The sequence below is a fragment of the Takifugu rubripes genome, chromosome 6 (genome assembly GCF_901000725.2).
Source record: "Takifugu rubripes chromosome 6, fTakRub1.2, whole genome shotgun sequence".
NCBI classification, from domain to species: Eukaryota; Metazoa; Chordata; class Actinopteri; order Tetraodontiformes; family Tetraodontidae; genus Takifugu; species Takifugu rubripes.
Window position 1 is genome coordinate 6672854 of NC_042290.1, and position 16104 is coordinate 6688957.

The 16104-nt window shown below is 44.2% G+C and overlaps 2 protein-coding genes across 2 annotated transcripts; one reads left to right on the plus strand and one right to left on the minus strand.

Annotated features, from left to right (window-relative positions):
• Nucleotides 1-355: 355 nt before the first annotated feature.
• aif1l (allograft inflammatory factor 1-like) lies at nt 356-8256 on the minus strand. Its single transcript, XM_003965250.3, has 6 exons — nt 8097-8256; nt 7860-7921; nt 6379-6445; nt 4478-4519; nt 3946-4108; nt 356-2074 (listed from the first exon to the last, which is right to left on the minus strand). Exons 1-6 carry the CDS (start codon nt 8119-8121, stop codon nt 1987-1989), a joined length of 447 nt encoding a protein of 148 aa, XP_003965299.1. The 5' UTR covers nt 8122-8256; the 3' UTR covers nt 356-1986.
• A 1781-nt stretch (nt 8257-10037) lies between these two features.
• Nucleotides 10038-16104, plus strand: LOC101076801 (KN motif and ankyrin repeat domain-containing protein 1-like). The gene is made up of 11 exons (XM_029838035.1): nt 10038-10070; nt 10452-10544; nt 10686-13010; nt 13113-13253; nt 13657-13765; nt 13843-14016; nt 14093-14180; nt 14787-15006; nt 15136-15278; nt 15428-15628; nt 15732-16104. Exons 3-11 carry the CDS (start codon nt 10928-10930, stop codon nt 15855-15857), a joined length of 3285 nt encoding a protein of 1094 aa, XP_029693895.1. The 5' UTR covers nt 10038-10070; nt 10452-10544; nt 10686-10927; the 3' UTR covers nt 15858-16104.

The window sequence follows — 16104 nt, forward strand, 5'->3', positions numbered from 1 at the left end:
GCTGATGAACCACTGCAGCCTCGACTCCACCTGTTCAAAAGCAGAATATAAATCTGGAGTAAAGATCTTTGTTGTAACATTACTGAAGGCGACAAGATGCTTGATGGCCACACTGCAATGTCTGTGAGGTGGGGACAAAGACATTAAACTGAAGTACATTAAAATGAAGTTTAAACAGCGGCATATCCAGACGACGTTTCATTTGCAACACTAGCCTCCCCGTGTTATTTATGTCCCAATACTGTCCAAGCACTTTATTTCACACAGAACTCCGCATGTTCTTATCACGGTGTGAGTAAAAGTGTATATATGAGTATGAGTATAAATGTATGAAATACACAAAAATATAAAGGAATTACTTAAATCAATTTTATTGCTTAAAAGTGAATATGTACACAGCTGCACAAACGTCAAGCAACAAAGAAGTGGATGAGATAAATGGTAAAAAGTGAAATATACAGACTGTTTTAAATCTTCCTGAATGAGGTGGAGCACTTACAGAGACCATGGGGTTACAGTAAATAGAATTACTGCATTTAGGGCTAAATCTCCATTAGTGCCGTACACTCCTGAAATACAAAAACATGTTCATTTTGAACAAAACAAGCAATAGTCATTGTTCACTAAGATTAAAAGGACATTTCATTACTGCATGAAACAATGTGACAGTTTTGACAGGCCAGTGTACAAAGAAGATTTAATTCCTTTGGTGTCTGCAATGTGCATCCTATCAGGAAAAGATGCAACACACTCATGTCAGTTCAAAGTGGATTTAAAATACTGGGGGGGGGGGGGGGGGGGGGACCTAAATTCACAGTAAAACTCAAGATTTAGAAAGTGTAAATTGTGTCATACACACAGGCACAAAATACAGAAATCACAAGAAAACAAACCCAGTTCAGAGAGGGGAGGCTGGTAAAATTAAAATAAACGCGGAGCACAAATTAATGAGAGAAAATTCACCCAATGTCAAAATATGAGTTTTAAGGAATGACAAGCACGGACTACAATGTAGAATCTGCACACAAACAAAGCCACATCAATATGATTCAACAAACATTATTCAAAAATGCTTTCCCAACAGACAGAAAACTACAATGTTCTCTGCGAGTATCGAGCAGTGTGTTCTTTCTCCTTCACATTTCAATCTGCACCTTGAGGCACTTGGAAAGAACATGATTGTACTGAGTGACATTGTTTCCCGTACGTGTCATACTTGTGTGCCTGTAATTCACGCTCCTTCCAGAACTAACCTTACAGATTTAAAATGCCGCTTGCGCCGACACGGAAGCATGGTCAACATGATCTCTGACTCCTCTCTCAGCTACTGAGGGAATATTGAAAAAGCAGAGCAATACACACGTCTACAAAATACAGTTTTTAAATGATGACTCCACAAGAACCAAATAACTGATTCCAGACCAGTAATTTGGCCCAGTGGGCCGATGATTCTGACCCAGAGGAACTAGGATGGGCCAGTAATCTCTGGCACCTGATCTAAAGTGGGAAGCTGAGTAAGATTAGCCACAGGATTTCATCCAGGACCACTGAGGACAGTGCAAAAATGTGTCAGGAACTAAACCTCTTTTTCTTGTGCTTCTCCAAAATCAACTTTCCCAAACGTTAAAACCACCGTGTCCCGAAAATGAAACAAACCAGGAAGGAAAAGTCGATCTCCGGGGAAGACAGTTAAATACAACTATGAAACAAATACTAAAAATGGAATTTATTAAGAGGATTACATGTATTACCTATCAATGCTACATTTTAATTAAGGGAAAATAAGATGAGTGGTGATATTCACAGTCAAATAATAAGCGAGTTGTGGGCTCTCCCGAGAAAGAGACTTTTTCCACATCCTTATTCACTGGTCCCACACTAATAAAACACTCCAAGTTTGAAAAACAAAGAAATAAAAAAAATAAAAAAAAATCAACACAATCACGAATGGTCCCTCTGTTCCGGTGGTGGTCCTCAGGCTGACCTTTAAGGCAGGCTATTAATGTCCCTCTTTGGAGGAGGTCCGTCTGGTTTGCAGGGACTTCCGTTGGCTTTGTCTTCAAAAATTAAGACTCTGTGGCGACAAAGAAAACGATAGAGACTTTAAAAGAATGGCATTGCTGGGTTGTGAAGCTAAAACTAATATTGACGTTTAGAGATGTGTTACATGAGCAGGTTATGTAAGCCGCTGCACTCAGCGCAGATCAGCTTGATTGGTTTAATCAGCACCCAGAAACAGTCAGACATGCAAGAAAGACTAAAAAGGTGACGGAAATATGACCTCACAATCTCAGTTCACCATGTGATGAATCACACACGACAACGATTAAAGAGTAACAGCTGCATGAATGAGCACAAAACCAGGGTCCAACGGGGGGGGGGGGGGGCTCAATGGGTGGAGAAGTAGCCAAAAAATTGATTTAAAATATCGAATTTAAATAACCCTACCGAAAGGGTTTCTTTTCACCGTCAAATGTTTCCAAAAACTCAGTGGTTAAACAACCGTTTCCTGATGATAAATTGTCAGGAATTTTAAAAGATCAAGTCAGATTTGATGTCTAAACTGTCCATTTTATCCACCTGACAACTTACATACGAATAAAGGCAGCAAATCATCACTGATGAGGAAACTTAAAACTGTTTTTCTCCAACATAATGAAATGAAAGCAATGCTGTAATGAGACGTGTCTCTTCTGTCAAAATTAATGTTTAAAGAAGTAGAGACAGATGTGAACAAATAAAAAAGAAATATGGAGACATACTATGAGAAATTATAAACAAAAGCGAGAGATTGTTGCTTGATGTGGGATGATGAGCATCCAAACAGCTACAATCAGGACATGTGCTGGCTGAGTGAGTGAAAGGAATGAAGGGAAACCACAGAGGAGGGTGGGGAGTAATGCTTCATGCTGGTGGGAGTTGCTCACACCAAATTCTTGTCAATTTCCTTATTAGGAAAACTGCAAAGCCCCACTAAGCCCGTAAGGAGCAAAAATCCCAACGTAGAAACCGACAATCTGCAACTCAAACTGTGGCTGGCACACGTCTGTCTGACAACCTTCCACATTCTTTCCTTCTTCTTCACAGTTGTGTTCATTCCGCTCCTGGAAGATTACAGCTCAACTCTAAAAAGCTGTTGCTTATTAAAATGTTGGTTAAAAACACTTAAATCATTGTGCATCATTGTGTCTCGCTTGAACAATGAAGGTGTTAATGACCTCAATAGTTTCCTCTAATTGAGATTCAGGAGAACAGGTTCTGCTGATCGACGCCCTGATAAATGTCTGAATAAGACTTTGTTAATCCTCCCATGCAGAAAGTCATTTAAAACCTGTCTGCTCAGTGGGGAGGAGCGTGACAGCTGGTTCTAAAACAGCCCAAAATAATAACAATACCTGCTCTAAAACATTACAATTACTTACAGTTTCTAAAGGTATTTTTATAGAGTTGTTTACTTACAGGTGCAGTCAGATTAGAGGTCATTTACAGCTTCAGCTGAGACTCTCCACCCACTGCGAGGCAGATTTAACAGGCTTATATCACACCGGCGAGAGTTGTGCCACATTACCCAACTTTATATATTTCATAAAGACTCATTTCTACTGTACAAAGCAAAAATAACCCTTTTTTTGTGTAGTTTTAATTTTTTCTGTTCAGGCCTGTGTGACCATGGGCAGATAATCAGCCTCTAGTCAGTTAGCTAAGCACATGATCCCAGATCAGGATAAAGATGCGCTGGCTATGGATAGGCTGCAGAGATGGATTTTGTTGCTATGGAGATTAACAACTAATGCAGCGTGCGGGTAATGACATTGTTGCTCATCACATGACCGCCTGTTTATTTCCGGCTGACACAGCAAATGACTCACCCCCCCACCATGACATGCATGCTCAGAGTTTGGAGTAAACGGAACATCCGTTCCACGTGTGATGACGCGGACTCACAGTTTGAGCACGGCCGAGCGCTTCCCCAGCATCATCTTGACAAAGTCCCTGTAGTTGATGGCGTTGCTGTTGCCACCGGTCACCTCAACGATCATTTTTTTCAACTCCAAGTGGGTCTTGGGCACGCCGAGTTTCTCCATCATCCGCTTCAGGCCCATCAGATCTGAAAGGATACATAAAGTCACAGAGGCCGGAAGTTCAAGACAATCTCATGATAAAGTAATGTGCACATGCAACAGTGAGATTTCAGTTTTGCTGAAGTGTTTACACAACAGTTTTTAATAATTTCTTCCAGGACTTCCAGGCAGATGCTCCGAGTCTACACTACCGCCTCACATCTGCTCATGAACTAAAGACCTTCCAGCGTCGACTACCTTTGGGCATCACTTTACACACAAACATGACACGTGAGCCTTTTATGCTCTGTCCGCACACAGGCCAGACAACACCTGTATTAATTACTGTTCCCGGGTGTCTCTCAGTGGGACTTGCTACCATATCCGTAGTTAGTGGCTCAATCAGCGTTACTCACCTATCTCGCCTTGGTCGTTCAGGTCAAACTCGGCATATTTATCTGCAAAACAAAGGCGCACAAGGTTGATTAAGGGCCAACAGTTGCGCTCCTCCACGGTTCACGCGGCCACAAACCTGTCAGCATTTGAACAAGCACCTCAGCAGGGATTTTGGACCTGTCAGTAAGTCTTTTACTTGGCTGACAGCTGACAGGACAAAAGAAAAGGGAGAAACAGCTGATAATGGCAGATGAGTGTGTGTGTTAGAGCTGGCGAGAAGGGACTGGACCTCTACTCTGTTCTGCATTGGCAGTTCATGTTGTGGCAATGATTGAAAAGAGCAGATATGCTTTATCACGGGCACAGCCTTGACCCCTGCTCGCCCGTTACACATTAATGGCAAAAATCAATTCATCGACGCGATATTGTCGTGGGCCTGCGGTAAAATATGGGGGCATTTTGGAAACTTCTGAAAAAGGTTAGGCTTGCTGTTTCTGTGCCACACAGAGCGCTTTGTGTGTGAGGAGAAGAAAGGATGGCGCAAAACCCAAGGGGGAACAGCAGAGGACAATGTAAACCCTGTTTAAAACCTCAGAGTGGGCCTCTACACACACACACACACACACACACACACACACACACAGGAACACACTCACACACACACACAGCTGTTCTTGAGTGGGCCACTTGTCGTAGTGCAGCCTGTTGATCATCTGCAGTCACGAGAAAAAAAAAATGCGCTTAGCTCAAGTCTCCAGTGGATCCTGACCTACATTCTTGCAGCATCATCCTGAGGATGTTTTGGGGTTCACGAAGAGGCCTGGAAGTTGGGTTTTTGCTCGCTTCTGTATACAAAGTCTGTCAGCTCCGAGCTGAAACCCTGACTGCGCTTGAAAACATAGAGGCCTTCTCCTTTTGGCCAACAGGTGAACAACAAGCATCTTCATCCACTCGGAGTTGGGCTGAAATAAATGCGTCAACACAAAATGACTTAAAAGATAACAGTCGGGATCTGAAATTACAACTTAATTAAAAGGCCCTTCTTCCTTCTCTGAAGAGGGTTGAAAAGATTGTGGTATGTGTTTGTTCTAAGATTTGCAACCTCGCACATCTTGTGCCTCGTTTTTCATGGGCTCGGACGTATTGGGCGAGCAGTGCCGCGGTCGTGTGTGGGCCAACAAAGGACAGACATGAAAGATATGGAATGGACCTTAAATGTTCTGAAGAATGGAAGTCAAAGGAGATATTGACTCAAGCAAAAGAGGCCAGAAAAAGAGGCGCTCAAATCAATATTTTGTGGATCTCAACCAAGGAGACAAAGGCGACTAAACCAAAAGACAAATAGATGATGCAGAGAACAGGGCAGCAGAATGATGGGAAGAGAGACACAGAGGAGGAAAAAGGGTCATGGCTGAAGCCCAGGAATTAAAGAATCCCCCCCAAAAAAGGAACAACAAGCCTCCCAGGACCAGGGTATAGGGTCTCCTTTCTGTTTAGATACTGCTGCTCCATTTCCTCCACCCGGCAGAGAGTGCAAGTAGGACACACGATTGCTTCTCATATGGAGCCGGTCAGCCTGTTCCCTTATAGAACATAGAACATGAGATCTGTCACAGATCATGCTCATTTATTAATGTAATCATCTCCTCTTTCCACCCAAATTTCTGAACTTTCTCGAAACAACAAAGGGAAAAATGCCCCTCCACATTCCTCCAGGGCCGCTGCGTATGCGGCCTTGGAAGCCACTCTGGAATTGTAGCAATCCCTCTTTCCCACAGAGAAAGCAAAACACTGAAGCCGTGCATCTGCGTCCGCGGGCTGCCAACAAACAAGCCGATACTAAATCAACGAGAAGCGACGGTCCAACGGGACACACCCTCTCCAACTCCCCGAAACTCGGGGAGAAAACCGAGCCACTTACTTTTGAGGCCTTCCAACTTGTCAGCCAGGTCTTCCTCATCCCTGTATTTCTGGTCTTCCAGGTATTCCTGAGAGAGAAGACAAAAAAACAAGATTAAAACAGGACTCGCCGGTAGCCATCAAAGCGGAAAGTAGCCCCAAAAGTAATCGGATTAATCCCATTGTTCTGTCATAATCATTCGACTCAGTCTTAATAAACGTGCTTTGCCCTGGAACATCACAACTTATTAGCGTTTTCATTAAGTAGAACGCTTCATGAGGGTGTTGGGGAAAAGAGCCCCGGGGGAGCTCCTCTGATGAAATTGTAATGACGCAATCTGCCATGTGGGAGCAGGCTTCGACCCATATGGACGCAAGGAAGATGGAGTTTCTCCTCGGCATAATTAAGGGTGAGGAGGATGTTTACTGAACATGTCTGACTCAGCCATGCTGAATCAGGGCTGCTCCTCCGACAGGTCCACCAATCCAACGCAGCATCCTCTGTCGCTGGACACCCTTCCTGACTAAACCGGCATATTGTTTCAATTATTTGCACCTCACGCCCACGATGACTGCTTAAAGCAGGAATTTGGGAGATGGCTAGTATCATTTAGTGATGTTTATGGGGTGTGGAGTCCAGCCAACCACCCACCCAACAGCCAGTATGTCACTCACTTTAAATATAATTAGTAGTGTATTAATACTGTAGTTCTATGAAACATGACAAGTTTACTGTGCAGTCTGTGTTGATTATAATCTGACAGCATTAAATACCATCCAGTGCAGTATAGAAACGGTTTTACACTGCTGTTTAGGTTCACACTCTTTAACAATGCAGGAATGTTAATTTTAGAACAGTTTCTGGCTTTAGAGTCGTTTATCTTCCCATTTCTGATGAAAATTTAATCTCCATGAACCTGCTGTTTGCAACTGTGGACAGAAATGTGACAGGAGCTCCCGGCTGCCCTCTTGCCGTGACCTGGATTTCCATGAGGGAGCCGATGACAAGCGGCCAGCCGAGGGAAAGAAACGGAGATTATGCAGACATCTAGTTAATCTCTGGGAACTATACGGGAGTCATCGCATGGAGCGAGGAGGCCTAAAGTGGGAGACAAAGAGCCTCATTCAGGCACCTGTTTCCAGCGGAGGCGGGGAAGGGGGGGAGGAACAGGAGAGTGAACTGATAGTGTGTGGCGACCCAAAACACGCATGCATTTTTGATAAATGACCCAGGGAAATGCCCAACAGGGAGCTGACAGCATGCATTCATTCAACAAGTGCCAAAAGCCTGCAGGGAGGATCGATAAAACGCATCGACAGCGTCGCTGCAGCACACGTGTCTGGTATTCCAGAGATTCCATGAGCGGCTGCACCAACACCATTGCTATTCCTCCCTTGTCCTTATCAGCATCCATTCAAAACAAGGCCAATCAGGCCAGGTGCGTTCAAGTCATTACGCTCAAATCCCCGCGGTGCCATTAGGGACGCTGAGGACACGCGTACCTGGTTTATTTCTTCTAATTTGTGCCTTTGCTGCTCCTTCAGGAGTCCAAACGCTTTTCCTCCTAGAAAATAAGAGAAAGTTGATTTATCAGCAGGCCGGTTAATGTCGGTAGAGGCGATGGGTTGAAGGCTAGCCGGCCCGCTGATGCTCTATTGTGAAGCTTCAAAGATTTAGCCAGAAGCGCAGAAACCCGACGAAATGAACAACACTCGTTTTTGAAATGATTATGATTTTACCTTGGACGTTTTTACTCGAAGGCATTCCGGGATTTTTTTTTTTCTTCTGTGGTGGATAAATCCAGAGAATGAGGAATATCCGAGGCGGAGAGGCACCGTAACTAACCGCCGGGGCGATTCTCCAGTTAAAGACTGAGCCGTGTGTGGGCTCGGCGGCGCTAAGGTCGTCGAGAGGGACGCACAACTAAACGGACATCCGCTAGGCACTTTCAAAATAAACATCCACATCTTCTTCGAGGGGATAAATTATTTTGAGATTTGTGATAAAACTCTATCTACATTTAAGTTCTGGACATGTGAAAACTGCGTTTTGTTCCCAACACCCATCAAAAGGTGTCTAAAGGGGGCACTGGACCTTACAGACAAACAAATTGTGCATTTTCTTTTCTGAAGATTAAACAAATGAGATGCAACTGAACGTGTGTGTGTGTGTGTGCGCGCGCGCGTGCGCGCGGTGCGTGTGTGTTTTCCAATATGGACTGATTTTTCCAGAGTTGTGGTCTTTTATTTTGAAAAGCGTAAAATTCAAATTCCGGTATCCCTTTGCTTGCAGACTTTTTCTTTACTACTGACTGATGAGGCTACTCCTGGAGCGAAAGGTGGCTCAGAGTCGCCATCAAACGACAATCAGAGGAACTGCACATGAAGGAGACTAGCTCCCGGACTACTGCGCGAATTATCGGCCGAAATACGTTCAACCATTATGCAGTTGCAGACCAAATCGGCGCTGTATGCAATTTATTGCAAAAGTATTTGATTATTTCACAGTGACAGAGTAGAAACTATTCTGTTGGCATCGACGAAGATGGACGTTATGAAGATTAATTTATGAATGTAACTTTAAACGTTGAGCTGCCTAAAGTGCAATGATTATTTTAACCACTAGATGTCAGTGATAGATCGTATTCATGATTCGTACACAAAAGAGCTTTCTTTCTTTCTTTCTTTCTTTCTTTCTTTCTTTCTTTCTTTCTTTCTTTCTTTCTTTCTTTCTTTCTTTCTTTGATCGAATCATTTGAAAACAAAAACAGTGAAATCATGCCACCCGATGCAAGAATGGATGGGGGGTAACTTACACTGACGGTGGAACAATAATGTGCAAAAACACACCATTAATATTTTACTGGACCGCCCGAGTGAGTCTTGTGTGCGCATGCGTTGTAGCTGAACTTCACCTACCGTCCAGGTGAGTGATGGCGGAATGGAATGGTGTTAAATTTGAATCAACTTCTAACAAATGCGCATTTCTGTGTTAATAGAGGAAAAATTAAAATCTGTATACTCGATAACAAGTAGTAGAGGTCAATGTAAAACACTGCATGGCCATGCAGAGTACATGGCCATTACAGACTATGTAACACGTATGTTTTTATTATATTAAAACAAAAGGAAATTTAAATACACAAATGTTGCATATTATATTATATTATATTATATTATATTATATTATATTATATTATATTATATTATATTATATTATACAGTATAGAGTTTTACATATACCACAGCATCAGTGACGTCCATGCTTAAACCATCCTTTTAAACTGGTTAAAGACAGGACAATATTTGATGTGTAACTCAAAAAATGTCCTTGCAAAAGCCTCCTCTCCCCTTGAAGTCTGCACACTGGCACACAGAATGCACTTACTAATGAGAAAGTGATATGGCAGCACGTCGTGGTCAGTCACTGCAGCACACTTTTGCAGAATTAACTGTATGCACTGGTCTGGTGTTGCATTTCCTTTATGCAGGCATTGTAAGGTTAGCTGTTGATGGCCAGACCTCAAACCAGGGAGAAAAAGTGATGCAGGAAGAACTACAAGTACAGCTGAGGCTAATGAGTGTTGCAAATGCGTCTTTTTTGCCTTGTATTTCTAGGTCTATTTGAAGTTAAAACTGGAGCTACGGAAATATTTCTAAATGTTTGCGATGGGATCATGACTCAAGGCAGGAAGATTTTTTAAAATGGCTCAGGTAATTATTGCTATTACTTACTACATCTAAAATATTAGCACATAGTTGCTGTTTATTATATAATTTACATGTTCTTTTGTGCAATTACTAAAATATACAGATATATACTTTTATAGAAAACTGTATATGCTGTACAGTTCTTGCTGGTTTATAACTTTGTAAGAATAAGATTTCTTTTGTTTTTGTGTGTTAGCTGGCAGAAATAGCTGTCTGCAGAAGGAACGACCCGCCAAGAGTATATGGTTTAGCCTTTGAGGGAAAGTTGCGGAGTAATTACAGAGTAGGTTGAGTCTATGAAGAGAGACAGGCCATTTACAGGGAAGGGAATCCAGAAAGTGCGTCTATACAATTGCCTAAAACCTCCTTCGTCCCTCCTCCTAGTGTGGGAGTATATAGTCGAAAACACTTTGACATGATGTACAGAAGGCTGTGGCCTCAAGTCGAGAGCGTCTCGGATCAGGGTGACATTTTAAGGTAAGGAAAAGCTAAGGACAGAGAACATATTTACCAAAAACTTACATTTTATGGTATATTTCACTGTGTAGCCTTACTTTTGTTCAGAGTTCTAACTTCAATTCCAGTGTTATAATCAGCAAGTGTGTTATAATCATTCAGGTCAAAGCACAGAGGGGTGGCGTCCTCTTCAGTGCACTGGAGTTCACTGCATTTATCAAGCAGAGGTGGACAACCTCAAGTGTTTGGAAGGGCTTCAGCACAGCGCCACAATTAAGCGTTTAAGTCTAAGGAGGAGGCCCAGAGTGGCCGTCAGTGACGTGGAAAAGACACATGGCAGTATCTCACATACCCAGTGGCAATCTGCAGAATCCCTGTCATCGTCCGATGCAAGACTGCTGGGTATGCTGTCTTCAGTGACCGCAGACCGACCCCCACGTCCTCCGTCACATACCTCATCGTCGGACAGCAAAGTCTGTAGGAATGAAGATCTGTCAGAATCAGTGGTGTCCAAAGAATCAAAGCCTCAGCCTGCAGCCAGATCCCTGTCCAAAACCCCCATTCCGGAGACCCACAAACAGACAGATCAAGAGGTGTCGAACCAGGTCGCACCTCAGCCTCGACCTCGCCAGCGGCTGGCCAGCTTTGGAGGCGTAAGCTCCCCTAGTTCTGCTTCTCCTTTCACTGGCCTGGGTGCTTACAATCAAGCCAGCAACAGATCTACAGCCGCAGGGAACGAGACACATGCCAAACTTAGCTCATCTCTGGGCAGTAGAGGCAGCACAGGATGCCTGAGGATGAGCCCAGAGAGCTCCGGCAGAACCACCCCAGTTCCAAATCTCGGACCCACGCACCTGCAACATGTCCGTGACCAGATGGTGGCTGCCTTGCAGAAGCTAAAGGAGCTGGAAGAGCAGGTGAAAATCATCCCAATCCTCCAGGTCAGGATCTCAGTCCTTCAGGAGGAAAAGAGGCAGCTGGCATCTCAACTCAAGACCCAGAGTGACGCTGAGGGGTTCAACAGAGGACTCAAAGATGTCGAGAGAAATGACGGCGCTGAGTACAGGCAGCCGACCGAGGAAATGAGAGCATTAGAAGCAACAGGCACACGTCTGCAGGGATGCAACCCTCAAAGCCTCCAGAGTGAAAAAGATAAAGAGATCCATGTGAGCTCCTGCCAACCTTCAAAAGTAAACAAATCTGTTCTCACAGATCAAGTGGAGGCGAGGTCCATCTCAACAGAAGTGTCGGAGATTCACCTTGGCATCTACACAGAGCAGGATGCTGAGATTGATGCCCAACAGCTGATAATTGGTGCCTTAAAGGACAGAATTTCTCACTTGGAAGCAGAGTTGAAAGAATCAGCTCTCCAGGCAGAGATGAATCTTCTGAAATTGGAGCTGAAGGCTGCAGGTGCGAGGAACCGAGCAGATAAATCCACGTTTGCCAGGCCGTCCACCAAGGGTGCAAGCACTGAGGCAAGGCCTCCAACCACTAACCAGGGTGTGGGTAGTCCTGCGGAGCTCTGGGATGCCAGCTCGGCGGTGAAAATTGAGCTGAAGACTGTGGGAATATGTTGCAGGCCTGAGCTCAAGGATGTTTGCACAGGGCCAGATGTTCTGATGAGCCGCTGGGAAGTCAGGGAGCGAGTGGAGGTGGTGGAAAAAAGCGTGGGGAATCATATTGTGATGATAACACAAGGCGTGGGGATGGAAACAAAGCCATGCGATGCAGAAACCAACACAGAAATACCACTACAGGATCTGATACCCAAGAAAGAAAAACAGTACAACTCCGTTGCTTGCGGGGACTGTTCTGTTCATGTGAATGTCTGTGAGGAAAAGACTTCACCCCGGGCGGGTTCCCAGTGCACCAACACTGCATCCGCTTCAGTTTCTTCTTCTACCAACACTGTGCAGGCATTCATCAAAGACTCCAGCACAAATACTGTCCTTAACACCAGAAACAAGCACTCCAACACCACTCAGGCCGTTACCAGGACAGTATCAGTGGGAAATCTGGCCAAGGATATGAGATGTACCCCCCAGTCCTGCGGAGGTTGTGCAAGTGCCTCAAAACAATTCCAAACTCAAGTGTCAAAGGTAACCAGAGACACTGGTGTTGGTTTCATAAACATTAACGACAACTTCCTGGTTGGGCTTAAAATCCGACACATGGCCTCTGGACCATCCCACCTGCCAGACCCCCTCAGGATGAGGAGCATCGGGGTAGGAGAGGGGAGGGTACAAGATCTGACAGTTTCCTCTGGTCATCCCGTGGACAAGATGAAGCCCCAGTGGGAGCCTGAACTGAACCACTACATAGAAAAGATGCACAAACTCCTCAAGGAACAAGGGGACTTTATCCAAGAGGAGCAGAGCCATGACAGAGACGGGTTTTTGCTTCAGCAACAGGAAAATGGCAGCAACCAGCTGTCCAAAGACAACTCTTCCACACTAATCCATCCATTAGATATCCAACCAGCAGGTAACAAAACAGTGCAGGCTCATTTTAACAACTATGTTTCCATTTGTTAGCGCGCTACAATAGAATTTATAACAAGCACAACTAATAGTTTTTATTTTCTAGTCAGAACGGGCCACTCGCCGCCTCAAAGTTCACCAGACTCCTCTAAATGTGACCTAAACCCAGAAACATTCATCACTAGAGGTTCAGAGGTGAAAAGAATGATTCAGGTGTTAGAAGAACAGACGTCCTCAGTTCTGCGAGGTGAATATGTCACATGTGCGTGTCATTGCAGTGTGTTCATCTTGCACAGAATTTAGACGTGATCACATTGTCTTTGTGGGGGGACACGGCTATTATTTTGCTCTCAGGCCTCTCCCAACGCCCACTTCCAACCTCCTGAGGAGGAAATGGCTGCTTCTGGTTTGGCAAGTTTTGCTGTCTGAGGGATTCTTTTTTGCAATGCTTGGAATGACATGTGGGTTAGGAAAAATATCCGTTTGTGGCTACGCATCTAAAGGAGGAGCCCTGTCCTTAAAACAGACTGTTAAATTTGTAAGGGAACGGAACGTTCCCTGCGTCTTCTTGAGAGTGAACTGTTGTGCTTTAAAGAAAGACATCAAAATGAAATGTGGCAGATGATTGTCTGCTACATCTCTGTTTGCAGGCAAAAAAACCAAATCCAGTATGCTGCAATCTGGAACAAAGAATCTAAATGGAGACCAAGGCTGCAGCAGCACCAGAAGGAACCTGAAGCTTCTGAGGGTGACCACAGGGTAGATGTCTAAAGCAGTTTGCTGCCTCAGAATCGACCGACTCGGCATCATTAAACATTTAAATGGTTTGTCTTTAGCCTGAACCCATCTTACAAGCCGTACGCTGTTGAGAAGGCCAACGCTGAGGAAGGAGAAAAGAGAGGAAACAAAAAAATAAAGGAAACTTCTCGAGATGCTGCGCAAACCAGAAAGGTCAAAGCTGCATCTGCAAAAGCATCTAAAGTGTGCACACGGTCACAAACACAACCAAAGTAATGTCTTGTAGTTGTCCTCTTGTATCCATTTTAAAAGTCTGAACTTAAACCACAGCATTATATTCCTCTTTAGGTGTAAGTTGAGCGAAAAGATGTTTTTGGCCTGTCAGGCTTTGAAGATGCACCTCGGTGACAGCACGGCTTTATCCAGCAAGGAACTGGTAAGTTATTGTGAGCCTCTCAGCTTTAATAGCACACTTCTAGATGGGTGTGGAGAGACGCTGCACCAGTGTTCGCTGTGAACATGCTGTTTTAAAAAGACTTTTTAATATAATTGGGTGCAAATGTAGCTGCCTCCACTCCAAACTGGGGTCTTTGTATTGTTCTTGAAGTTGAAGACAGATACATTTGTAATTAGGCTACATATTCTGAAAAAAATAATGACAATGCAGCAACCACAGTAGGGAAGTTAAAGCCAATTAAAGTCTTTTTTGGATTGGCTGAAGGTGGTTTCCACGACCATTTCCTGTCCATCCTTGGCTGTGCTTTGTCCCTGAAGTCCCTGTAATTACATGAATTACAATGGTTGAAATGCATCTGAAATATGGTGCAGCGGTTAGCACCTCAACAAATTTTCGGTTTCAGTTCCACCTTAAAGCAGTTTACATGCTCTCTGGGTTTTCTCCGTGCACTGTTTTCCTCTTACATTCCAAAACGTGCACATAAGGCTGATTGGAGATCTTGAATTGCTTTAAATTGTTGATTTACTAACACACAGGGTTAAAAAAAACATCCTTTTTGTTCTTTTTGGAATGTGTTGTTTGCAGTACGACTGTCTCCAAACGGTCCAGCAGGAGTGGTTCTCCGTGTCCAGTCAGAAATCAGCTTTTCCAGCCACAGTTGAGACCTATTTGTCTATATTTCGGAGCATTTCACCCTCCGTTTTGCAGCACATTGCTAACATGCCTGATGCCAACGGCAACACCGCGCTGCACTACAGCGTCTCTCACTCCAACTTCGGCATCGTTCAGAAAATGCTGGAAGCAGGTACAGCAGCCCTCTGCAACATAAAGTCAGAGGCAGTTAATAGTTTAAGACCAGGTTCATCTTAACACTGTATGTTCTCTTTCTACTTTACATGTTTTTGTTATAATGGGTGCTGTGTGGTCTATCCAGATGTGTGCGATGTGAATCACCAGAACAAAGCAGGCTACACGCCCATCATGCTGGCTGCTCTTGCGGCTGTGGAAAGTCCAGAAGACATGAGAGTCGTGGAGCAGCTTTTCAGCAAAGGGGACGTCAATGCCAAAGCCAGTCAGGTCAGTCTGATCGTTGTGCTCTTCCGATGTGGACGTGTCTGGTTAAAGCAGCGATTAGATATACAGTATCGGGCAACATCAACAAAGACAAGTATGTTTGATTACAAAGACTTGAGCTGTTGATGTGTTCGGGGTCCTGGTCCATTCAGGCCGGCCAGACGGCTCTGATGCTAGCAGTGAGCCACGGTCGGATGGGTATGGTCCGGGCCCTCCTGGATCGGGGGGCAGACGTCAACCTCCAGGATGACGAGGGCTCCACTGCACTGATGTGTGCAAGCGAGCACGGCCACGCAGACATCGTCAGACTCCTGCTGGCACAAGCGGACTGCGACGCCACCCTGATGGACAGTGTGAGTCTGGTGACAGCGAGTCACAGATGGGATCTTAAAGAGATTTTTTATGTAATGATCGAGTTCCATGTAAATGAATATGTGCATCTGTGTATGTTTCCAGGACGAAAGCACTGCCCTGTCCATCGCTCTGGAGGCGGGACACAATGATATTGCGGTGCTCCTTTATGCACATGCAAACTTCTCCAGAGGACATGCAGTGGCCGCTGGGACACGCATGCATTACTAATCTATTGATGCGAATACTATGTAACTCAGCCTCTAATCATTCAAAACAAGGCTGGATTTTTTTGGGTTCATAAGAGACATTTGTTAATGGCCTTATGGGACCTTACATTTAAATGTTGCTTTGTTCTTTATGGCTACAAAATTTTATAAATAATAAGAAGTAACACCAGATAGATGTATCAATCCTAAAGATCTTATATAAATCTGATGTGTAAATGAATAAATAAAGGCATCAAATGGGTTTAATA